This window comes from Gorilla gorilla, chromosome 17, assembly GCF_029281585.2.
Source record: "Gorilla gorilla gorilla isolate KB3781 chromosome 17, NHGRI_mGorGor1-v2.1_pri, whole genome shotgun sequence".
NCBI lineage: Eukaryota > Metazoa > Chordata > Mammalia > Primates > Hominidae > Gorilla > Gorilla gorilla.
This window is the reverse complement of record NC_073241.2, coordinates 91,609,198-91,635,158: the sequence shown is the minus strand read 5'-3', so window position 1 is coordinate 91,635,158 and position 25,961 is coordinate 91,609,198. Positions and strand designations below refer to the sequence as shown.

General features: G+C 35.9%; 1 protein-coding gene across 5 annotated transcripts in view; it reads right to left on the bottom strand.

The window, feature by feature from the left end:
- RELCH (RAB11 binding and LisH domain, coiled-coil and HEAT repeat containing) overlaps positions 1–25,961 on the bottom strand; it is a 119,920-nt gene continuing 93,959 nt past the window's right edge. For 4 of the 5 annotated variants that reach the window (XM_019014198.4, XM_031003735.3, XM_031003734.3 and 1 more), the window contains 5 exons: positions 24,649–24,787; positions 19,621–19,737; positions 15,457–15,545; positions 8,254–8,324; positions 1–1,700 (listed from right to left, as the gene is read on the bottom strand). In XM_019014198.4, the coding sequence (XP_018869743.1) occupies positions 1,580–1,700; positions 8,254–8,324; positions 15,457–15,545; positions 19,621–19,737; positions 24,649–24,787 (537 nt within the window). In that variant the 3' untranslated portion in view covers positions 1–1,579. The remainder of the gene's footprint in view (positions 1,701–8,253; positions 8,325–15,456; positions 15,546–19,620; positions 19,738–24,648; positions 24,788–25,961) is intronic. The other variant, XM_031003737.3, reaches the window with a different exon arrangement.

Below are 25,961 nucleotides of genomic sequence, written 5' to 3'. Positions count from 1 at the left end.
TATGCAAAAACATTTTATTTATAATAGATCAACATTTTTGACATGAAAGGTAGCCACTTTCAATTTCTCAGGAATGCCTAGAACCCAACAGTTTTCAGAAAGACTACTTAGTTCACAATTATTTCACTGTAGGTAAATGAAATAATTTCAGAATGAACTTTTTAAATGGCTTTGCCTATGGCAAATTGTTTTATAAACTTGAATGTATGGTAAGCTAGCTTTCCCAGGAAATGAATGTAATCCAACTATGTTCCAAATGTATTAAACCAGTTTATACAACAAATATGAGAATCACTTATGTGCATCAACTGTGCTGAAACAAGAATTCTTTTTATCAAAATATTCATTTTTCAAAAAGGCCTCACATTAACCCCTCAAACCAAGCACCCCCTTCCTATGTCCAGCACTCTTTTCTACTTCAAGTTGCATGACTGTAGAGACAACTGTCAAATTCCAGTGGAACTGTACACTGACTTAAGACTCTATGTAATATACATCAAACACAGGAGGTCACTGACTTTAAGGGACGAGGTGATAACTAACTAGTTATAATTTAGCCAATGTCTTTTTTAGTTTAGAGGGAAAAAAGTAGCCCCTAAGTGTCCTTAACTTTTCAGTACTTCTCTGTAACACACAGAATGAAAAGGTACTCTCTAAAATTAAAATCATTAGAAAATATCTTAAATAAAATGTTTTACATAAGTAAGTGTTAAATTTCAGATTCAAACTATATTTTCTTCTGTATCTCAATTTGGGAAAAATCTCACAATTATTAACTCTTCTCAGTTACATTTATTTTTGAGCATTTAAATCTACTATACACCAGTCTGTAAAATTCACCTTGGTTACCTCTCCCCATGCCTATGTGCTGTCTTTCCTCAGGTAAGTCCATTATATGCATCTAAGTGCTGGGGAGGTTTAAATAGCACTTAAAGAATATTCATGAGAGTTCTGAAATGAAGGTTTCGTCTTTAGCTATTTACTGTAGGATTTGTAATTCAAATCATCACAGCATCCTAAAGAAATACTGTGTGAATGGAATGCACACAATTCCTACAGAACACACAAACTGATGTCCAAAAGGCACAGAGTAATGCTGGTGGCTCTTTCTAGTCAGTTAAGAAACAATAAAAAGTCTGCATTATTCTTTCATAATTTAAATACTTAAGTAATCTCCACTTTATTATTTTATAACAATGACTTCAAATTTACATTATTTTAAGTACCATTGTAATAGCTTAGTGTATAATACAGATATTTGCGAATATCCCATCCAAAAATTAAAAAAAACTTCTTCACTATATATATATTTATATAAAAATTATTCTGAAAGACAAGAACATAGACAAGGGACTTGGTACAGACCATCAACTCAATTTTCTATCACCACAGTTGTAACTCCAAAATCAACAAATATACAGCAGTAATTAAAAGCAGTGCAAATATCTTTGGAGGTTAGGATAAAATTATAATGCAAGAACATAAAACTGAGGAAATAAAAAAGGCAAGTACTTCAAGTACAAGGAACCAGTCGGCTTGAGGTCCATCTTAGTGTTTACTGGGGGCTTCTTTCCTGCTTCTACTTCTTTCTCTGAAATACATTGGCCAGCATGGCACCTGATGTTGTCAACTGGCCCATTTTGTTCAAAAACTTGGTCTTTGTATCTTCACTCACTAAGCTTGCAGCAATTGACATTGAGCTAGGAAAGAAAATTTAAAATTCATGTAAAGCAATTAAAAAAATAAAAATTTTTCATTTATTTAGTAGCATATCATTAACGAACACACTCTGAATTGGCGTTACAAAAGGGAAACTAATATTTATGGAGGGTAGTTTGTATATGCCATACTAGGTTAGGAGCTTTCATGTTCATTATCTATAGTAAAGGAAGCAGTACGTGTAGTGGTTAGGAACAAGTCTGGGACTGGACTGAATCTTGGCTCTGTTTACCAGCTCAGGTAAACTATTTAATCTCATCTGTAAAACGAGGATGATTCTAGTATTTGCCTCCTAGGGTTATTAGGATTATATTAATACAACTGTAAAGTGCTCAGTATAGTGCTAGGCACATAATAGCATGATGTAATTGTTAGTAGTTATTCTTTATCACTTCATTTAATTCTTACAGCAATCCTGAAAGATAAATATTATCAGTATTTTCACAAATGAGTAAATTAAATTGCAATGAAGTTTTGTGCTGTGCTGATAATAATCCTATGGTATATTCCTTTTTAGGGGGATATTCGTTTTTTGGGGGATGTCCTGAATTGCCAGTTGCATTGATTTCAATCAACAGTTTCGAATCCATTTCTTCTTTCTTTTTCACCAACCTGCTCTGTAGGGAATAAACACAATCTAAATGAACACTAAAGATTGCTAATTTATCATAGTACTGAACAGAAACAGAATACTGATCAAGCACAATTTTTCAATGACCTGACAACTGTCCTGTAATAGACTTGGAATCTAGTTTATTGCCTTGTGCCTTTGGCCAACATGCTTTAGCTCTCTCTGACTCAGTTTCCTCATCTGTAAAACACATCTTGCAATTTCTGTTGTAAAATATTCTGAGGATTAAGTAAGATAATGTGTTTGAACATGTCAAAGACAACGTGTGGCAAGCTGCAGGTGCTCAACATGTCTGTTGAATCTACTGCATGAGGTGTGTGCTGCCACGGAGCACACCTGGGTCTATGTAGTCTATAAGGGTGTGCACTGTGAATTACTCAAGTTAAAAACCAAACCACAACTCCCACCTTGAAAAGCTTCTCCACATTGCTCTTCTGACAGTACACCAGTGGGTTCTCTTTCCTGCTGCTTCTCTTCCCACAAAGTAATCTTCCCTAAGGTTCAGTATTTGGCTCTTGATTCTTCAATTATAAAACTTACTCTCCAAGTTTCAAATTGAATCACATCCATTTTCCTGAGGGTCAGTCCCACATTACTATTATTTGCTAGATAAAGCCAACATCTCAAGCTTTTGTTCACACCCTAACTTTAGAAAGAACTCTCCATTTTAACTCCCCCCTCTTTTTGCCAGTGGTTCTACTATTTTCCTCTGTTTCTAACAGTGAATTTAATAGCTCCTTCTACTTCTATTTCAAACCAATCACAAGTCCTGTAACCTTATTCTTTGAAGCATCTCCTCTACTGTTTCTTTTTACTTCCATGGCTAATACTTCACAACTCAGTGATTCCAACAGTCTTCCATCTTTAATTACCAGATTAACTTCTAAAAGTCACTTCTTGATATCACATCTTAGCTCAAAAATCTTTAATGCTTACATACCACCTACAAGATGAAATGTGCTTTGCATTCAGGAAATGTAGCAATCTATTTCTTGTTTTTCCATACCACTGTCACTGACTATCTCTTTGAACCCCTTCAGTCAGGTTTGTCCAGTCTATTGTTCAATCACTCTCAAATCTTTCTATCCACTACCTACCCATCTTTCAAAGCCCAGCTGAAGTCCTATGGTGCCTTTCCTTAACATTCTAGCTTTTCAGTGCTCTTCCTTTCTTTAGAAAACTCAGTGTAAGTCAAAAGATAAGTATGATTTAAATTTACATCTAGAAAAAGGGGATGTATGGGTCAGACCATAGTTGAGATATCAAGTTTTAATGATATTCTAAGAGGAGGCCAACCATGATGTTAAGGAGTCTGGAAACTATAAGAGGTAAAAATGAAAGGAATGAAGAATATTTGGCTTGAAGAAGATTTAGGTGACTTAACCGTTACCTGCATACGTCATATGTGAAAAATTGGATATATAATGTATATCTGCAGGGGTGTATATATCTGCGTAGGTCTACCGATACACATCATAGTCACCTGGAAAACTTCTGAAAATGCAGATCCCTAGGCCTAATCCAGTACTTCTGATTCTTTCCATCTGAGGTAGGAGGCTCAGGTCTATACTACAAAGCTTTTCAGTTAAAAAAAAAAAAAATCATTGCATTACGGCAATTCCGCCCCCACCCCAAGACAGAGTGTAAATTTTTATCAGTTTTATAAAGGGGTTTGTAACACTCTCCCACCCCTCTACCAGATGATAAAGACTTGTTTTAGAGGGCATAGGCATTTTGGAAAGGGAGATTTTAATCCAGGAAAAGATAAATTTTTAAAAAGAGTTATTAAAATGAAATGGGCTGCCTTGTAATGTGTATCCTCACTGGAAGTTTTCAAGCAAATCTCAGATCTTTTCTTTGCAACTAATATCCCTATCTTCTTTAAAACTATTTATGTCCTATATTACTTATCTCTTTTCTTCTCCTTAAAATCTCCATTTGGGCCAGGCACAACGGCTCACAGCTGTAATCCCAGCACTTTGGGAGGTCAAGACGGGTAGATCACTTGAGGTCAGGAGTTTGAGACCAGCCTGGCCAACATGGTGAAATCCCCTCTCTAGTAAAAATACATTAATTAGCTGGGCATGATGGTGCACGCCTGTAATCCCAGCTACTCGGGAGGGAGGCTAAGGCAGGAGAATTGCTTGAACCTGGGAGGCGGAGGTTGCAGTGAGCCGAGATGGTGCCGCTGCACTCCAGCCTGGGAGACAGAGTGAGACTCTATCTTGAAAAAAACAAAAACAAAAACAAAAATAAAATCTCCACTTGATTTCTAACACCATTCTGGTTTGCCTTCTATTTCTCAGTTAAGTTCTTCCATATGCATCTGAAATGTTGGCCTCTAATTCCATGCCTGGTCGCCTTCTCCCCATCAGAGCCCCCTTTTCAAGTGATATCATTTATCTACCACTGCTCCAACCATAAGCCTTTAATTACCACCCATATGCTGCTAATGGTTCTTAAATCTCAATGAACTGCCTATAGTGTTTCTCTACCTGTGCCTCACATTTTAAATATTCCTCTTCAGAATAGTTCTTCCTATAGTTCCATTTTGTTGTATTTTATCATCATCCGTTTAAATGTTCAGCTCAGAAATGTAGGAATCTTTTGATTCTGTTCTCCTTCACTCTTAATCAGCTGCCAAGTTAAATTGAGTTCACATCTGAAATATGGATCTCAAATCCATCTTCTCATATTCACTGCCATACACTGGCATTATAACATGGTGGTTAAAGTCACGGTCTCAAGGACCGTAATGCCTGGGTTCTGGTTCCTCCACTTAGTAGCTAGGTGGCCTCTGAGCAACTTACCTGCCTCTCTGTCATCTGTAAAATGAGAATAGTAAAAGTATCTACTTTGTAGGCTTAGTATGACAATTATTAGCAAATATATGAAAAATGTTTAGAATGGTATCCGGTTCATAAGCATTACTTATTGTTACCTTCCCATCCAAGACCACACTTCATCTTATCATGGGTTCCTGTAACAGCTTTCTCATCTCTTCCACCCACTTCTCTATTCACTAGAGTCTGGTTCCTAAAGCAGTGATTCTCAAGGTGTGGTTCCTAGACCTGCAGCATTAGCACCACCTGGGAACTTGTTATCAATACAAATTCTCAGACTCCACTCCGATCTTCTGAATCAAAAACTCTGGGGATGGTACTCAGCAATTTCCAGGTGATTCTGATGGACACTAACGCTAGACAACCAAAGTTCCTAAGTATTGGCTACAGGTAGCAGGCCAAATCCAGCCTGCTGTTTTTATAAATAAAGTTTTACTGAAACACAGCCATGCACATTTATTTACATATTGCCAAAGGCTGCTTTCCTGCTACAATAGCAGAGTCTAGCTCAGTAGCTGTGACAGAGATTGTATGGTCTCCAAAGTTTAAAATAATATTTACTATCTCTACAAAAAAGTTTGCCACCACCTGGCCTATAACATAAAGTCCAAATCTCCCAGTGTGGCACACAGAATTCTTTATTGTTTGGTGCCTGCCTACCTTTATATACTTATCTCTACCATTCTCCCACATGTACTCTGCACTCTAGCTTTACTTACAGTTACCAAACACGCTCCTCTGTAACTTTTGTCATTTTGCACAGTGCTGATTTTTCTGCATGTAATCCTCTTTTGCTCTTCCTTTTTTCCTCCCTAGTCAGCCATTCATATCTGAAGACTCCTGTATTTCTTTATCCTTGGAACCATTTGCAGGCATTGTTTTAGTGTTTATCTTTATTTTTAACTGCTTCTTTTTCCCACTTTCAGCTGTGAATACCCCGAGGGAAGAGACTATGACTTGCTCAAGCTCATCTTTGTGAACAGCCCATGGTAAGCACTCTGAATTTTACTTACTGCTGAATGAATATAAGAAAGGTACCAAAATAGTTATGCATACATTTTCTGCCTGCAGATCAGTGCTTTTCAAACTTTTCTGACACAGATCCATAGTAAGTGCCACATTTTACATGATGACTTGTAGTACTTACACAGGTAACTGATGTTTCATAAGAAAGACTCATCTTTACCACTTGGGATGTACTCTCTATTTGATTCTATTTCTTGGGATGAAATACGTGTCACAACCAATTGAATTAATTAAACAATGTACTAACGTCAATGATCTGCAGTTTGAAAAATACTGCTTTTAACCACATGCTCTTTGAAGGTGAAATCCATATATGCATCATCTTTGTATTCCCCACAACAAAAGGCAGAGCTCTTCACAGATACAGATATCTTTATCTGCACCCACTCTTGCTTTTCCTTCCATCTTAGAAGCAGTTCCTTTTACTGCTTCAAGTAAAAGACTTTCCTCTTGTGCTTTTGATCTACAATAGACTTCAGAGGAAGGGTGGGGTCAAGGAAGGCTTCCCTGAAGAGGCAACATCTAAGCTCTGTCCTGAAGGATGAATAGGAACTAGCCAGGCAGAGTAAGAATACTCCTGGCAGACGGAATCATATGTGTAAAAACCTGAGGAGAACAGAAGCTTGCCGTGAATCTGATTAAGTCTCTAGATCTAGACCCAGCTACCAAATATACAAGAAATAGAGAAGAACATGTTAAAAGACAGAAGAGAAATGCAATCACCAAAATTCAGACTGTGGGAAACTCTATAGGACAAATGACTCAGTTTCTTCAATAAGTAAATTGTATGGAGAAAAAAGGAATAAAAGGGTGACATTCTATCTATGGACTGAAGGAGACAACATAGCAACCAACTACAAGGTACAGAACTCATTTGGACCCTGACTCAAAGAAACAAACTGTAAGGAAGACAAACAACAAATCACTGACATTTATGAAACAAGGAGAAATTTGAACAAAAGCCAGATAGTTGATGATATTAAGTTGTTATTGTTATGTTGGTGTGATAATGATATTGTGTTTATGTTTTTTTAAATAATACTTATCTTTAAAAGATACATATCAGAGAATGGGAGGGAGAAGTAGGTCAGGTATGGATGAAATTGAAGCTGGGTTACAGTTATAGCATGTATAGAAATTCATTATATTTTCAGTTTATTTTTGTGTTTGTTAGAAAAACCTGTAAAAAACCTCTATAAAAAACCACTAATAATATAGAAGATGTGAATGTGTCTATTGTTTTAATCCTCTGTGGTTAAAATGGTTATATATGGAGAAGACTGCTTCCATTCTAAGAGGCTTTATAAAGTAAGGGTTCTAACACATCAAAGATATATGCGTGTTGCACATGGGGAATAGGGAGGAGCGTATGTGTGAGAGTGTGTGTGTTTCTAGACTGATAGGATGAAACACTTATTCCCAGTAGTTAGCCTTAAAAAAATACTTTTGAGCTTTTTATGTCTAATAGAGTCCACTTAAGATGCTCAAGGTTATTTCAGTAAGAGTACGTACACCTCATTTGTAAATAACTCCCACTCCTGAAACTCCAACGTTATACTCTTTCACATCTATGCTTATATTTTAATTTTACTGAATCCTTGGATTCCAATTAGTTTGATTAGAAGCATGTGACTAGAACATTCCCAAGTTGATAGTCCTTTATGCAGTACGTTGTTCATTTTACAACTCCTGTCACAAGTTTCTAGACATTCTTTTGACCGGTGAGTGAACAACCCAGCTACATAAAAGAATTTTGTTGGAAGCTTTTAAACATGCAGATCCCTAGGCTGACTGAGAATATTGAGAGAAGGCGCAGGGCATGGGGTGGAGACCTGAATTTTAAATTCCCCAGATAATTCTGATGAGATAGTTTATGGACCAGGATTTGAGAACCAATGACTTAAATCATTTTCTTGTCTTCCAAACAAAGGACTATAACATAACACAAAATGACACATTACACTGATTGACAGCAAATTTAGACAGAAAAATTAAGGTTAACATGTAGCCTTAATAAAAGAATTAATGTCTTACCCTTGAGGCTCTTGGACGGTCTTGTTTTCAACTTTTTGTTCACATTCTTTTATCATGGAACTTAAAATAACCTGATTAAAAAAATTTACCTTAGTGAAATACAGTTTACATAGTAAAATACTATGGTTTAATCTAATGTTTTAATTTTTAATATTCCTATAAGCTAATATGTTAATTAAAAATTTAGTTTTGGCAGTTACTTTGTTAAAGGAATTCATATTAGATTGCTTGACTAGGTACAGAAGTAGCTTTAAAAAAATCTCAATCATATAACAATAATTTATTTTGATTTTCACTAGTCTCCTTTCTAAATGTTTTCTATTCTCCCTTAGCTTACTCACCATCTTCTAATGTTAAAAGTAAAATTTATATACATCTATATATTTAACATACACACACACTGTGGTCAGACACATATTTTCCCAGTAAAAGCTGTCCTGTTCTACGCCCCTTTGCTTTCTCCAGGTTGCAAAAAGCAAGATCCCTTATTTTAATGTCTAGAGCTGAGACTAGGTACAGCACCATGGCTATTAAAATATAATGAGGGATATGCTGGGTGTGTAAAAGTTAACACGATTCCTGCAGGGAGACTGGGTGAGTGATAGAAAGGCTAGAGAGATCTAAACTGCTCTAATATCTGGCAACCACACCAGAAAATGAATGGCTCTTCTGAATATTCTTGGCCCATGTTTGGGCATGGAGTTCCCTAAAAAAATATTTATTGTCTACCTACTACAGGCTAGGTATCTTTTTAGACGGTGGGGATAAAGCAAATAAAACAGACAATATTCTCTACTTGTGGAGCTTATGTTCTAGTAAGAGAGATAGATACACAAAAAGCAGGTAAATTATGTAGTGTATTAGAAAGTGATAAGGGTTTTAGAAAAAACATTGAGTAAGATAAGGGGTACTAGGAAGGCCAAAGTGGAGAACGGTACAATTCACATGGAAGTGTTCAGGGTAGGCTTCATGGAGATGATAATGTTTAAGTAAAAACATGAAGGAGATGGAGGAATAAATGCTGCAGACGCTAGGAAGAGGCTGCTCAAAGGCTGTGAGGTGGGACTAGACCTGCCATGTCCTAAGGAAAGAAGACAAAGTTGGTGCAGGGTGAGCAAGGGAGACAGGATAGAAGATGAAGTCTTAGATGTACTAGAAGAGAGGGCCAGATCCTATAGTGCCTTGAGATTATGATAAGGACTTTGGGGATTATTCTGAGAGAATTAAACTTTTATCATGCATCATGTGGGAAACTCTAGGTTACCCTTTTTTGAATGTATTCTCTGCTTCCCCACTCTCTTGTCTCACAGGTTATAGCATTTGTTTGTTTGGCTAGTTTTTTGCTTTTTGGTTTTTAAGGGGAATTTTTTGTATTTTGTTTATCCTCCTTGCATTGTCTCTGTTTCCTCCAGTATCCTTCTTTCTTCTATATTTTCATCTCTATCTTTGGTATTCTAGGCTTTTCTAAATGATTGGTAATCTTGGGATGTCTACTAATGACTGGAGCACCAAAATGTGGATTAGAATCTCTTTATGCATCGGTAGACTTCACTTTAAGTTAAATCTGGCAAAAACCTAACTTTCTGTTGATCTTTTTTCTCCTGTAGGTATAAACCTGACAGCCAGCATTTGAAGGGTAATGAGGTGTCCCATCATTAACTAGCTGTCACTTATTTTCCCTCTTTTCAGTATGGTTTTCAGCTATGCCCGATATCTCAAGTCTACAGAGTAAAGCTCCAGTCTCTCTTCAAGGTTGCAAAGGGAATCTGGGAATCTGATCCTTTTAAAGTCTTTAAATTATTCCTCTTATTCAGTCCCACCATACCCTAATGGAGATAGGGAAATTTGTGGTGAAACAGGCTTGCTTCTTATATGTTCTGTCCTAAGGACTTAGATTTAGCATTTATCCTGGAAGCAAGGATCCTCAACAAAATACTAGCAAACTTAATAAAGCTACATATAAAAGGAAGTATTCAACATAACCAAGTGGGATTTATCCCAGGAATGCATGGTTGGTTTAGTACTCCAAGATAAATTAATGTAATACACTGTATCAATAGAAGAAAAAACAACCTCATGATCATCTCAATTGATGCAGAAGAAAACATTTGACAATATCTAACATCCCTTCATAATAAAAAGATTCAAAAACTAGGAATAGAAGGAAACTTCCTCAACCTGATAAAGGGCATCTAAGAAACATACAAAGCAAAACTGAAAAGAACTAAAAGGGGAAGTAGACAATCCCCAATCATAACTTTTTTTTTTTTGAGATGGAGTTTCGCTCTTGTTGCCCAGGCTGGAGTGCAATGGCGCGATCTTGGCTCACTGCAACCTCCACCTCCTGGGTTCAAATGATTCTCCTGCCTCAGCCTCCCAAGTAGCTGGAATTACAAGCATGCACCACCACACCTGGCTAATTTTGTATTTTTAGTAGAGACGGGGTTTCTCCATGTTGGTCAGGCTGGTCTCGAACGCCTGACCTCAGGTATCTGCCTGCCTCAGCCTCCCAAAGTGCTGGGATTACAGGCGTGGGCCACCACGCCTGGCTGCCAATTGTAACTTTTAACGCGTCTTTCAACAGCTGATGAAACAAGCAGGTCACAAAAAAACTGATACAAAGATAGAACTGAACCATAAGATTAACTAACCTTATTTTATTGAAATATATAAAACAATATACCTAATAATGACAGAATGTATATTCTTTTCAAATGCCACATTGATCATATTCTGGGTCATTAGGATAACTTTAACAAATTTCAAAGGACTGAAATCAGACTGTTCTCTGACTGTAGTTAAGAAAGAAATCAGTAACAAAAATATCACAAGATAATTCCCCCTGCCCCCCAATTAAACAAACCCCATGGGTCAGTAATGAAATACTGGAAATAAAACTCTAATTTGAACTAAATGATAATAAAGATAAAATATAGCAAATGCATGGAATACAGCTAAAACAATACTTAAAACCTTAAATTCGTAGCTGAGCATGGTGGCTCAAGCCTGTAATCCCAGCACTGTGGGAGGCCAAGGTGGGTGGATCGCTTGAACCCAAGAGTTTGAGACCAGCCTGGGCAGTGTGGCAAAACCCTGTCTCTACTAAAAATACAAAAAATTAGCTTGGCATGATGGTGCATGCCTGTAGTCCCAGCTACTCAGGAGGCTGAGGTGGGGGGATCACTGGGAGGCAGAGGCTGCAGTGAGCCAAAATAGCACCACTGTACTCCAGCATGGGTGACAGTGAGACCCTGTCTCAAAAAAACAAACAAAAAGCCAAAACCCTTAAATTCATTTATCAGAAAAGAAGAAAAGTTTAAAAATAACCTAAGCTTCCTCCTCAAGAAGTTAGAAAAATAGAAAAACAAACCTAAACAAAATAAAAGGAAATACAGATGAAAACAGATATAAGTAAAACAGAAAAAAAAGCAGTAGGGAAAAAATCAACACAGCTAAAAGTTCAATATTTGAGATTAATGAAACTGATAAATCCCTATTCAAAACTAACTTTCAAAGAAAGAGAAAAAAAAAAAAAACACACCAGGCTGGGGATGGTGGCTCACGCCTGTAGTCCCAGCGTGTTGAAAGGAGATCTAAATAAATATAAGATATAGCATGTTCTATATAGCAAGACTCAATCATAGAGAAGAATCCCCAAATTAATTTACAGAGTCAATTCAATTTCAATCAGAATCTAAATAAGATCCTTCTTGGAACTTGTCAATATAATACTAAACTTTATATGAGGAAGGTAAGGGTCATGAACAGTCAAAACATTTCTAAAAAAGGACAGGATGCTGGACTTGTCCTACTGGATTTCTGGACTTTTAAACAAGACAACTGTAATGAAGACAACATATCATTTTTATAATAATTGACAAAGAAACCAGTGAGAAAGAATGTTCCCCAATAACAGGCACGTACATACACTGGAACTTCATGTATGACAGAGGCAGCATTGCCAATCAGTGCAAAAAGGATGAACTGTTCAAAAAACATACTGAAATAACAGATTGTCCATATAGGAAAAGAAATATAATTGGAATGCTAGCTCACATCATACATAAAAACCAATTCTAGTAAAATTAATAATTTTATTGTATAAAGTCAATTTAAAAAAATTTCAGAAGTATAGGAAATAATGTCTTTTAGAAATGATCAATAAATCTGACTATTAAAAAATTAAGAATCAGTGTTCGAAGATGCCAAAAATATGAAAAGACATGTCATAAATTGGAAACAGATATTCATAAAACATAAAATTGACAAAGTATTGGTATATTCCAGATATATAATGAACTTCCAAAAAGTAATGGTTAAGACAGCCTAAATGAAAAATAGGCAGAAAACCTAAATAGACTTTAATAGAAGAACACAACTCATCAATAAGCATACCAAAGGATGCTCAAACTTGACAGTAATTAGAGAAATGCAAATCAGAAACATAATGGTAACTTTATATCCACCAAATTAGAAAGTTTAACAATACCAAGTGTTGGCAAACATAAGAACTAAAAGAGTACTCTCATACACTGCCTATAGGGGTATAAATTGTTAGCATTTTGGAAAACAATTTAGCATTAGCTGGCAAAACTGAAAATGTGTACACTGTACAATCTGTTGATTCTACTCCCAGTTTGTATCTCACAGACAAACTTTTGTACATGTGCATCATAAGATGCTTGTAATTCTGTTTATAATAACAAAATACTGGAAATATCACCTATTTTCCCAGAAAGAAGAATGGATAAACTATGGCATAATCATACAAAGGAATACTATTCAGTAAGGACAATAAAATAACTACTTTTGCAAATATCAATAAGAATGAAATTTATAAACAAAATGAGTGAAAAAAGCAAATCATATAAGAATACATACAGGAGATTCCATATATACAGGATAGGAGAAATATGCAAAATTAAACATGTTTAGGGATAAATAAATATGTGGTAAAACAATAAGAAAAACAAAGTATGAAAATATAAAATTCTGGGCAAGTGTTAAACTTGGAGGAGCACAGGAGAGGGACATGATTAGGGAGGAGCATATATGGAACTTTTAAGATACTGGTAATTTTCTATTTCTTAAGCTAGGTAGTAATTACATGGGTGTTAGTTTAATTATTATTATTTTAAAAAGTTTTCCTTCTTTTTTCCCCCATCAACTTTGTTTCTTAAACAAGACTGATAGTCATAGTCTTTTGTGTCAATTTGGCTAGGATATAGCCCCAGTTATTTAATCAAACAGTGACCCAGGCATTGCTGTGAAGGTATTCTGTAGATGTGATGAACATCACAATAAATTAATTTTAAGTAAAGGAGATTATTGCCCTAAAAAATATGGGTAGGTCTCATCCAAGCAGTTGAAGGCTTTATGAGCAAAAAGTGAGGTTTCCTGAAGAAGGAATCTGCCTCAAATACTGCTTGAGTTATCAGCCTGCCCTCCGTATTTTGGACTGAAGCCTGCAACATCAATTCCTGCCTGAGTGTTCTGCCTTATGGTCTCTCCTACATATTTTGGACTTGCCAGCCCCCTCAACTGCATAAGCCAATTCCTTAAAATAAATCTCTTAATATATCATTTTGGTTTTGCTTCTCTGGAGAACCCTGACTAATACAAACACATATGTAATATAGCCTTTGAGTGTATATTCTACACTTTGCATTATGAAATGGTATTCTTTTGACAGAGGGAAGAGAATAGGCAAAGGCATGGAAGCAAAAGACGATGTTATATGGTGGAGATGAATTAGTTTGGCATGGCTGGGGCAGAGTGTGTGATGGAGGAGAAAGGGCGCGGGATGAAACTATCAAGATGAACAGGTGTCAGATGATAAAAGGCCTTGTATGTAAGAAACTTATAAAGGGTTTTTAATAGGAGAATAACATGAAGAGATTTATACTTTAGGAAAAGTGCTTCGGCTGTAGTGAGAAACAACAGTAGAGAGCTAAGATTGGAGAAAAATTAGGATATTCTACAATGGTTTCAATGAGATAACAATAATCTCATTGAATGAGATTCAACTAACAGGGTGGCACAGGTATAAAGAAACGGAAGAGATTAGAAAGACATTATGAAATTAAAGAACTAATTGGACATATTCTATGTTAACTATCAGGTATATGACTTGGGGAGAAAGCAGTATGGCATTAGCCAAAGTGGGAGACAGAGAGTAATTCTGGTTGAGGGGATTAGCCATGCTGAATTTTAAATGATGCCTGTAGGACATGCAGGTGGAATAGACAGGTGGCAGTGAGCCATGAAGTTCTACGGCTCCAGCATGGGGTTAGAGCAGAAGATGAAACTTGTGTGATATTAACATATAGTAAAGGCAAGTTAGATGATGAGTATGGATGAACTTGTTCATGGAGAGTAATTCTAATGAATGAAAAGGTGAGGTAAGAAAGGAGGGGAGATTGGGAAGAACTGACTAGAGAAGTAAGAAAAAAACAGGAATAGAAGTGGAGTCCCAGGAGCCACAGGAGTTTTGAATCAGAAAATGCTGCAGAGAGACGTGAAGCTATAAGAACTAAAAAAAAGTCCTATCAGGGTGGCAGCTTGGTCACGAGTGATCTTAAAGATGGCAGTTTCAATGGATTAGTGTGATGCAGGGAATATGATGTACCAATAGACACCGTAAAAGTTGAGAGAGTAAATGTGGATGATCAGGAAGAATAAGAGACTTGGAGAGGGATGAAAGGAAGGTTTTGCTATTTAGGAGTGGAGAGTCAAACATCGTAAAAGGAAAAGCTGATGGAAAAATAGGTTGAAGATACAGAATAGAAAATAAATGATAAACAGGGATTTGGAGGAAACGAGGGGAAACAGGAGACAAATAGAATGAAATAAAATAGTTACGAAGAAATGAAGATGGAAAATAGAAACTGCATTTAAGAAAGTTGATGGTCAGAGATAACTAATATTTTATAGTTAAAAATTTTCACATACATTATCTTATTAAAGTCTCATTATATTAAGTGAAGGAGAGTGTATTATCCCTACTGTAGACAATTAAAGAGAGGCTTAAAGATGTGAAAGGAGTTGCTGAAGATATCGCATCTAGTAAATAAATCGATAAAATGACATTGAGCTAGATTTAAAAAAATTACAGCATATCATAAGCCTCACATAGAGAAGAATGCAAGTCTATATATGAGGTATTAAAACATGAATATGGCACTGGTAATCACAGTGGCTCACCTCATGCTCTGGAGAGAGATGTTCCATGTCAGTCCGTAAACATCTGAGACCAGGTAAAAAGTGATTAACCATTAAATCCTCTGAAATGACTTGGGACAAGGTAGTTAAGCGAATTAAACAAAACCAAACTGGTATGTCCAACAGAACAACTGAGTTACTACTATATAAAAGAGAAGCCTTCTTATATGATACCTATGGCATAGTGATCACTCAGGGTAAACAGGCTCCCCTCAAGCATGAATCCTCATTTGCAGAGTAAGTTATTTATCAGGAGTCAATTGCGTTTATTCACACAAAGCTATTTATGTCAGTGGTATTCATCACTTAAATTACAGAATGTCATGGAAATGTATAAACTGAGCGTAACAATTAAGTCATGTAACCCAATCAGATGTTTCAATGAATATGAAAAAAGTATAAAAAGTAAGTTTTCCATGACAACTAAGTTGAAAGTTTTGGGAAAAACTAATAAATGCAAATTGCTTAAAACATTGCTGTTTAACTATTACGTATAAGACAATTGTAAAAGATTGAGAAAAATATAAAAATCTAGAAAAACTCTATAGTGCATATCAGAAATATTTCTGGATCCTCTTTAAAGAACTTTAACCTGCAAATCATAGACAACTGCATTACAGATGTGATTTACCTGAGAAAGAAGATGTTTAACTATAATCAACAGATTCACACAAAAGAGATGCCTACATCAAAAGACTGGTAAAAGAAAATAACATATATACATTTTAAGTTAAAATAAGTTATCTAAGGTAGATAACATTTTCCTGATTTCTTGCTTTAGCCATCCTGTTAAACTGACCTACTATAGGTCCTGATTGAGTTGGATAACAGAGCTTTTACTGTAATAAGAGCATTTGTTAAGTTTAGGATTACTTGTAGTTCTCAGTCATCTTTGAGTTTTAGTTGATTATCTTGACATCAAAAGGTATCAGGAAAACTTTCTCCAGAAAACAATTCATCTTGTTCATTCCCGTCAATTCTGATACATTCTCCCTTTATTCTAGCCTGTAAAGCTAGCTCCTATTTAATATCACACCACAAAAAAGCCAGTAAATGAGTTCCCTTATAAAGATTTTTTTTTTAACAGAATTTTTTGCTCTTCTCACGCAGGCTGGAGTGCAGTGGCACAATCTTGGCTCGCTGCAACCTCTGCCTCCTGGGTTCAAGTGATTCTCCTGCCTCAGCCTCCCAAGTAGCTGGGATTACAGGTGCGTGGCACCACATCCAGCTAATTTTTTATATTTTTAGTAGAGATGGGGTTTCACCATGTTGGGCTGGTCTCGAACCCCTGACCTCAGGTGATCTGCCCGCCTTGGCCTCCCAAAGTGCTGGGATTACAGGCGTGAACCACCGTGCCTGGCCATAAAGATGATTAAATTAGATGACTTAAATGAGTTCCCTTATAAAGATGACTTAGTTGAAAAAATGAATTTCACTAAGAAAAAAATCAGTGTAACTACTGCTTTGAAAATACAGTTATAAATAAAAGTTGTTCACAAACATGGATCCTATAATGAGTGATTTATAAATTTAATAGGTATTAAAAATATAAACATCATTTGGTCAAACCAAATCCCTATAGACATATAGAGGGCTACAACCTAATGATTATGTAGTCTTGCTTTCTAGATATGGGGATAAGTGGCACCAAAATATAACTGTGAATGACCTTTGAATTAGTAGTTTAAGAGTCTGATCTAGAGAAATATGGGCATGGAATGAGAAGCTGAATATGGCCCTACTTAGAAGAGGGAAGTCACTTTTCTTTTCCTCTTTCTACTCACTGTTGGGGGCCTACCTTTTCCCTATGGATCAATCTTTCTCAAGGATTCGAAAGTTAAAGGTAATTAGTTCCATCAGATATTAGGAACCACCTTTACCTCACTGGTGAATGATGGTTAGCCTCTGACTGCTAACAATGAAAGAAGATTCTTAGTTTATTAAGGGAGATCACTGCATTTTAGATAGCTCAATTAGGAAGTTTTTCTTACAAACAAAATCAGCCTCTGTTATCTCTGCTTGTTAGTATTAGCTCTGTACCTTAGCTGCACAGTGTGCCTCATCATCCTTCTACCTAAAAACCTTTCAAATATCTTTTCATCCCCAAGCCATCTCTTCTCCAGGTTAAACATTCCTAAATTCCTTCAAACTTTCCTTAAACATGACTTCTCGACTTATTATTATGCCAAAATGTTATACACTATAGTTTTTCTAATGTCTGTATTAAAACATGATGGTAGGCTAAAAGGAGCACTCTTCTGATCAGCTTAGAATACAATGGAACAGAACAGATTAGAACAATATGATTTTATTAGGGGCCACAGCACTGTTGACTCAAGTACAAGTTCTGACTCATGTAGAACTAACACTTTTAGCACTTGAACAGGGACTGTTGTTAAGATGGTTCTTCCCCTTACCATATTGGTATGTCGCCTTTTTACTGTATTTACTCTAGTGATATTCTATGCATGTCTAAACACACAATAATATTCCTTTTATATAGATTTCTATGCCCTTTGGAAACCACTGCCTTCCCTACTTGGAAAATTTGGTTTTACAGAGCCAAACATTTGGATCTTTTAACTTTCCCATTTTCCTTGAGGCATATTCCTTTAGAAATTCTCTGCTATATAAGATTATACATAACGTTTTGTGTAAGTTTTAAATATTATTTTCACAAAGTCCAATTAAACACACCAATGTTTTCTTTCTTTGAGATACAAACTCTGCGATGCACCACTGTTGCTTTCTTGCAAGGGTCCTATCACTTCTCCAATACTAAAGAATTCTTACTTGCTAATTCAGAATAGCAGTTCCTCTTTTTGCTTCCTCTATCTTCCCTAAATTGAAAATGCCAACAAGAAATCAAGAATGATAAGTTCTGCTTTTAGTGGAACTAAACTTATAGAAGACATGAATAGTTGAGGTTACAAAATTATTAAATTATTAAAATATGGTGCCATCTATATTTTAAAAAACATGGCTCATATCCTCCTCACGATTAGGCCATTTGTAATAGATTTCCAACATAAACTGCTCTGAACCATGCATCCAACTTTCAGTTTTAGTATTTCCAAAGACACATAGCTACTTCACAGATAGCTCTACTTTTCTACTTTCTCTATTTGGTTTATTCTGAACAAAAATAACTTCTTATTGGTACATTCTAGTCCAGAATCCAGTGTCAATGACTGTTAGTAATATTTTATGGCATATTTATCTCATTTAAAATTACCTGTTCATGTTGCTTATTACATCAAACTCATCAAACTGGTATATAACAATGTGAACCACATATAATAATCCTGAAACTCTTCCTTTGTTCTCTGTTTTTTGTTTAGCATGTACTTTAGCATTTAGCCTTTCACTCTTTTTTCAATCTCTCATTTCCCCTTTCTTCAACCCTTCTGCCTTTTAAATAAAAGAGCCTAAAAGTTGGGAGTTCACTTTGCCCATTGTTATCTTTACTTCCTTCTTAGTTTTATTTTATAGGCATAGGATAGTAAAGAGAACATTTAACAGAATGGCTAAAGTTCTTTGTTCCAGTCACAGTTTTGCTTTTAACTATAAAAAACAGAAGGCATTCATGTCTTTAAGCCTTAGTTTAATCATTTACAGTCACTGACATGGACCTACATGATCTCTAAGTTTTCTCCCAGTTCTACAATCACTGGAGATCGTTAGCTTTGTTGGCCCTGTACTTGCCCAATGTGTGATATCTCTCTAAGAGATACTCATAATATTCCACTGGATACTGAGAGTTAAACATTCACTGAAAAACCTAAATGCCAAGTCATATATACAAGGCTTCCTTTTGATTAACAGAAGTCTCAGCTGTAATTCTTTCTGCCCTTTATTTCTTGCTCAGTTATGTAGCTAACTAATATAAATAAAAACTTCAGGTTAAGAACTTCATCAAAATTCTCAACACTATAGAACATAAAAGCACAGAGGACTTAAAATTATCTTTTAAAATTATGAGATGGCTAGAAGAAGGAGTGGAGTGAGACAAATCAAATCTTCAATTTTCTACAATGCTTAATGTAAGTTGAAGAAAAGAAGGTCTACTTTTCAATCTTTAACAACCAAGTTCCACTCTAAGATTGGTTACATAAATGTAGATACACCTTAATAAAACAAGGATACAACAACAGGAAAGTGCACTGTAGGCTTCAAAAAGATGCGTAGCAATGTCCAGTCTTTTAGAATCCACAGTCTGTAAGTTGTTCACCAAGGCTAACTTATGCAAATGTGGTATAACAACTGAAAACAGAAAAAAAGGGTTAAATTTTTACCCAAAACATGCATACAAAACCCTGACACACTTTAACAATAATTTATCACTTTAATTTATGAAATTTCATTCTAATTCTGAATGACTTCAAAAGATTACCCATATCTTATACTTGCTTTTTCTTAACTAGGGAAGAAAGTAGTTTTTCAAAATAAAAAGTGATCTGGCATTTGGGAGAAACAAATTTTAGTACTGTCACTATTACCTAATTATGAGGATGTATATAGATTATTTGGCCTCACTGTAATTCAGTTTCCCAGTTTGAAAAATGAAGCCCAAATAATTATAAACAACCTACCTCTTGTATTATTTATACTTGTGGTTAAGTTTCTTCATAAAAATAAAACATTACCATTGCTATGAAATCAAAAGAGTATATTCTTTTTCAACAACCTATTATTTCACTCCTTCAGAATACTATTATTAGCTTTAGTTTCTCAAATTCTTAGCAAAGACCAATGTCAAACAGCACTGGCGGCTGAGTTTTCAAGTTATTCAATGAGTTTAATACCCTCAAAGAGTAACATAAAATTTCAGCCTACTGCTAAATAAAAGCAATGGTCCAAGAAACAAAAACCAATTCAGTAGCAATGAGCACCTCTAGAGCCTAAGATTGCGTTTTCTGGATACCATTTCCCGCTAAAACCAGGGCTCTTTGAAGAAATGGCTTCAGGGTCAGTGATTGTTAAATTGTTAATCACAAGACCAATCACACAACCCCTTTCTAGTCTCTGCTTGGTTGAGGATCACAAAACAGCACCCATAAGCATCAACTGCTGACCAACTGTAGTGACCCCTTTCTTGTTTGCGCTGAGTTTGTGTATATAAAATCATAATCTTCTACTGGAAAAACTCCTGCATCCTAAATAAGCTGGGGCAATAATCACAACTTTCATGCTTAGCTTAATAAAACCCCACAAAAACTCAGAATAACAATGATCATTTTTAGGGGACCTTTTGACTTGTCAAAATTAATAACAGTATATTTATGAGGAGCTCTAGAACAAATTAGGAAACAAAAACTCCAAACATTCTGTTGAAAGCTTCATTAATTGGCACGCTGAGGCCTCAACAAAATAGTGACTCTAAGTCTCTCTCAAAGACTCACTAGTTCATTTCTGCCCAAACATTCAGAAACTTATCATTCTTTCACTTTATCTATTCATATATGGTTCCTTTATTTCATCTTCTCCTGAGTCTCTGACCTTTTTACAAGGTTTTTCTCAGAAATGCAACAATCACACTGCATAATATCCCCTTAAAATTGCTTAACTAGAAGAAATCTATAGAAGTTCATTTAAACTGTAGTCTCAAGGAAGTTAAAGGCTCTAATTAAGGATCTTCCTAATTCTCAGGAAGACAGACAGAACTTTACTATAGAATTCAGATTTCACTACACACATATTGTCCTGGGCTACCACATATGTATTAATTAATTCACTTAACAGTTAACCCCTCAGATGTAGACAGATGGTTAAAAGCAGTAGGAGATGAAGGACCAGGAGATGATTTAATAATAACCCAGATGGATATCATTCTTTCTTTTTTATTAAGAGATGGGGTCTTGCTCTGTTGCTTGGGCTGGAATGCAATGACTATTCACAGGTAAAATCATAGTACACCACAGCCCCGAACACTTGGACTCAAGTGATCTTCCTGCCTTGGCCTCCCGAGTTGATGGACTACAGATACGTGCCACCATGCCTAGCTAATTTTTAAACATCTTTTGTAGGGACTTGGTCTTGCTGTGTTGCTCAGGCTGGTGTTGAACTCCTGGCCTCAAGTGATCCTCCCACCTCAGCTTCTGAGTAGCTGGGACTATAGACACATGGCACCATGCCTGACTTAGACAGGCTAATTCTAAAACTGACCTTCAGTGGGAAAGAAAAACAGGAAATACATAACATAAAGTCACTGCAGAAGCCTTTTTCTTTAGGGCAGATTGAACAAAGATTTAAAATTGTAAATGAAAAAAGGATAATAGGAGATTTTATAAAACCGTATTTTGCAAAAAATTAGCCGGATGTGGTGGTGCATGCCTGTAATCCCAGCTACTCGGGAGGCTGAGGCAGGAGAATCACTTGAACCAGGGAGGCGCAGGTTGCAGTGAGCTGAGACGGCATCACTGTACTCCAGCCTGGGTGACAGAGCAAGACTCTGCCTCAGAAACAACAAACAAACAAACAAACAAACAAACAAAAAACTGTATATCAGAAAACGTTCAAAAAATATTCTGGGGTAGATCCAATAGTCATAAAGGGAATCTTGTCCTATTTTTGTTTGTTTGTTTGAATAAATGGGCCCAGACCTCAAACAAGAAACTTAAGGGAAAAAATCAGAAATGGAAAATTGCCACGTCAGAAAATCTCCAATGTACGACTGAACATTTTCAGAGAGCCTTACTAAGTAAAATAGCTGAAAACAAAAAACAACTCTACGGTGTTCCAGATAAAACAACTGGTTCCTAAAAATAAAAACAAGACCAAAGGTCCTGTGATAACTAATAATTGGGAAAGAACAAGGGCCACTGAAAGAACTAATGTCCTCTATTAGCCTAGAAATAGAGGGGCAAATACCTAAATACCCAAAATGCCACTCCAAGGGAGACGTTACCACCCAGAAATTCTCTGTCCATCCTCCAAACTCCCAAAGCCAATTGTCTATAAATACTTAGGAATAACACTATCGCATTCTTCATACAGGTTCTACTTCAATATTTATCTTATTAATATAGAGTACTAAATTCCTCAGGGTAAGTTCTAAAGCAAAAGAGAAGCCACTTGACTGGGAATTAAGTACAAAGGTGGAAAAAAAGGCTAATTTTTATCTTAAAAAAAAATCTAGTTGTACCAAAATGTGAAAGAAGACTGTATAAGACATACTTGTGGGTACACAGTAAGTTGCAGGAGGCTTTAAGGATAATGGTTTACTAGAACTATTCAAGCAGTGGGAATTTCTCACCTCAATCTGTTCCCAAAACAACCTTTAATTGTTATTTGGGGGCCATTATGAGAAGAAAATTCATTTTTTCCTCTTGTACAACTCCTACAAATTTGATAGGTAGGTATCTATTCTACAATAAAACTGTCAAATAAAATGGAAGGGTTATTTTTAGATATTCTTGAAAATTCTAGAAAGAGAAATTAAGATATTGACACTATGTTTAATTTGAAAAATAACTATAGTCCCAGAATTACTGAAAAAAGATTCTGAAGAATCAACAAAATAATTGGAGCAGATCCTATAAGAATCCAGATGGATTCTTCCCAGATTATCATGAGTCTTTCTTTTGAATGTACATAGAAAGGTCAAATCATGCTCTAGAAAAGTTTTAACTATATGACATGGCACACAGCAAGGACCCATTTAATGCAACAACACTGCACACACCAAAGACCCGTTTAACATGACAACATATCAAATACCCATTTAACTTGACAACATGGCACACACCAAAGACCCATTGCCTGTTGAGCCTATCCTTTAATCCAGCAGCCAAGAGTTAGTCTCCTTGCCTCAGAGCAACTACAGCCTCGAAAAGTCAAAGCACCTTCAGAGTTCCTACCTAGAATCACCTGTAAATTTGACACTGCAACATGTGGAACTATCCCTAGTGCTAACTAAAATATCAACTTTCTTCTGTTAGTTGGCTAATTATAAAGACACTTACCCAGTGAAAAAAAATGTCATGACTGTGTTTCTTGACAGCTTGATCAGTGTGCATGCCTTCAATCGATTTTTTGGACACTGCAGTCCAAATCCTGACTTAGTATTTTTTGTTGATGACTCTTATCTTAAAGAGTCATATGCCAGCCTGGATATGTAACAGTCTGCCGGAGAATAAAATAATGTACTAGAAACTAAACTGATTTAAGTGACCCAAATTGTGGCCCTCTCTAGAGCATGTCAAATTGCTAAAAATAAAAGAGCTATGATAACTGATATGCTTTTGGAGTCATAATTTCTTAATGCTTTGATGCTATCCAAAGAAATTGTGGCCATAAATATTGAGGCCCACAGTAAAAGAGACTGTGTAAAATCTAGAGAAAAAAGGCAGACAATTGTGGAAGATCATGTAGCAGATCAACAAGCTATGAATTAAAACAAAGTTATGTATCGTGCTGAATGGCATGCTAAGTGGAAGAAATGTCTATTTTTCATAAGAACATGTCTAGAAACACACAAAAATTTCCTTAAAAATAAAAAATAAACTCTAAGGCAGCACAGTATTTAGCAATTAGCAGTTATTAAGAAATATTTCTAAAATAACTTGAAATTAAGTTTGAGTTACTCTTCATATGTCTTACAGCAATCAGTATGCAGTATAAGACCATCTGTATACTTATACAGCATAAGACCATCCACTAGGGCGGGTGCGGTGGCTCACGCCTGTAATCCCAACACTTTGGGAGGCTGAGGTAGGCAGATCACCTGAGATCAGGAGTTCGAGACCAGCCTGGCCAACATGGCAAAACCCCGTCTCTACGAAAAATACAAAAATTAGCTGGGCATGGTGGTGGGCACCTGTAATCCCAACTACTTGGGAGGCTGAAGCAGGAGAATCACTTGTACCCAGGAGGCAGAGGTTGCAGTGAGCTGAGATCATGCCATTGCACTCCAGCTTGGGTGACAGAGCGAGACTCTGTCTCAAAACAAAATAATACAAAACCATCCACTAATATCAATACTGATTAATTCACAATAACTAACTTGTTTCATGTTTAGCTTTCAGTACACAAGAGTACACAAGGCTTTCAGTACACAAGGCTTTAACACATGACAAATGCACCAAAATTTTAATACATGACAAGGCCTCAGAGGAGTGTCTAGCTTTGATCTTACATTACAATTCAGGAAAAAGGTAGAAAAATGCAACTTACACTCATCTCGGAACCTGGGTTCTGCATTAGGGCCAACTCTACCAAATGTTTTTATGATCTCTGTATGCAAAGAATGTTGGTCTTGATACTGAGGATCTTCCAGGAAAGAAGCCAACTGCATTTTCACTCTTTCCAGCAACTTAAAATTGGATATTGTACAGTCATTTCATAGAATATTGAAAACTGAGTAGTGTTGTTAAAATGAAAGACACACATTAAACATGACTTAAAGCAGTGGATTAAAGCAACCCATAGTCCAATGACAGTAGAAATTTGGAATTAAATAAATAGTTATTTAATCTTTTGGCTCAGAGAAGGTTTCCTACTTTTGCTTATGCTTACAAATTCTTAATTAAAAAATACAAATATTCCTGAACAAATTATAACAACAAAAGAAAAAAAATCCCACCGTATTTAGGGAAAAGTAGGTAAGTTTATGATTATTTTGTATCTAAATTATAATTCTTAAAACAAATCACACTGTAAGTTACCCAATTATTCACCTTCTGAAAGCAATGAGTCATTAATGACTTACATCTTACTCACATTTCCCTAAAAGACATTTTTATTTTAGGATTTGAGAACATGTTGAAATTCTGCCAAGACTGCAAGCTTTGCAGAATGATGTGCTTTTCCTCTGTGGCTTCACCAGTGAAATATATAAGTGAAAAAATGGAAAACATTCTTTCTGTAACTAACAAAACTTTAGTTTTTGTCATGAAAAATCTATATGACAAAGGAGTTTTATTAAAACTTTTTTCTTTTGGGTAATATGTCCACAAATAATTTATGTGCTAATCTACAGGGTTTTTTCATTTGTATAAGGACATATCCAATATAATAACAAAGAAATAAAAATCTGATATCAATTTTGAGAAGTGTCTTATAGTTAGTGTTGCAAATAGAATCTAAAAAACTTGAAATTAGTTTCAGAATCAAAATACACCTTTAAGAAGGAAGACCTTGGTGGTCTCCTGAAACAGGCATGACAGAGGGTCTGCCCAGAGATCTACTCTGCAACAAGAGGATACCAGTCTACTAAATGACTTTTACAGCTTCATATCAATGACACAGTTATCAGAATACTAGTGCCCTCTTGCCTTCATTTATAACTGAGATACATTTGTGTTCCTAATGTTATCTGGGAAAACAGTCCTCAAATCTGTGCAACACTGGCAATCAAGAATTTATGTAGATTGGCCAGAAGCCTACCAGATAATAGAAGGCTTTGGAACTAGACCTGATTTGAAGGATTATTCAAAACTGCAACATCCAGCTCAGCTTACAATAGAACATCTAGCAAGCTTGTCCAA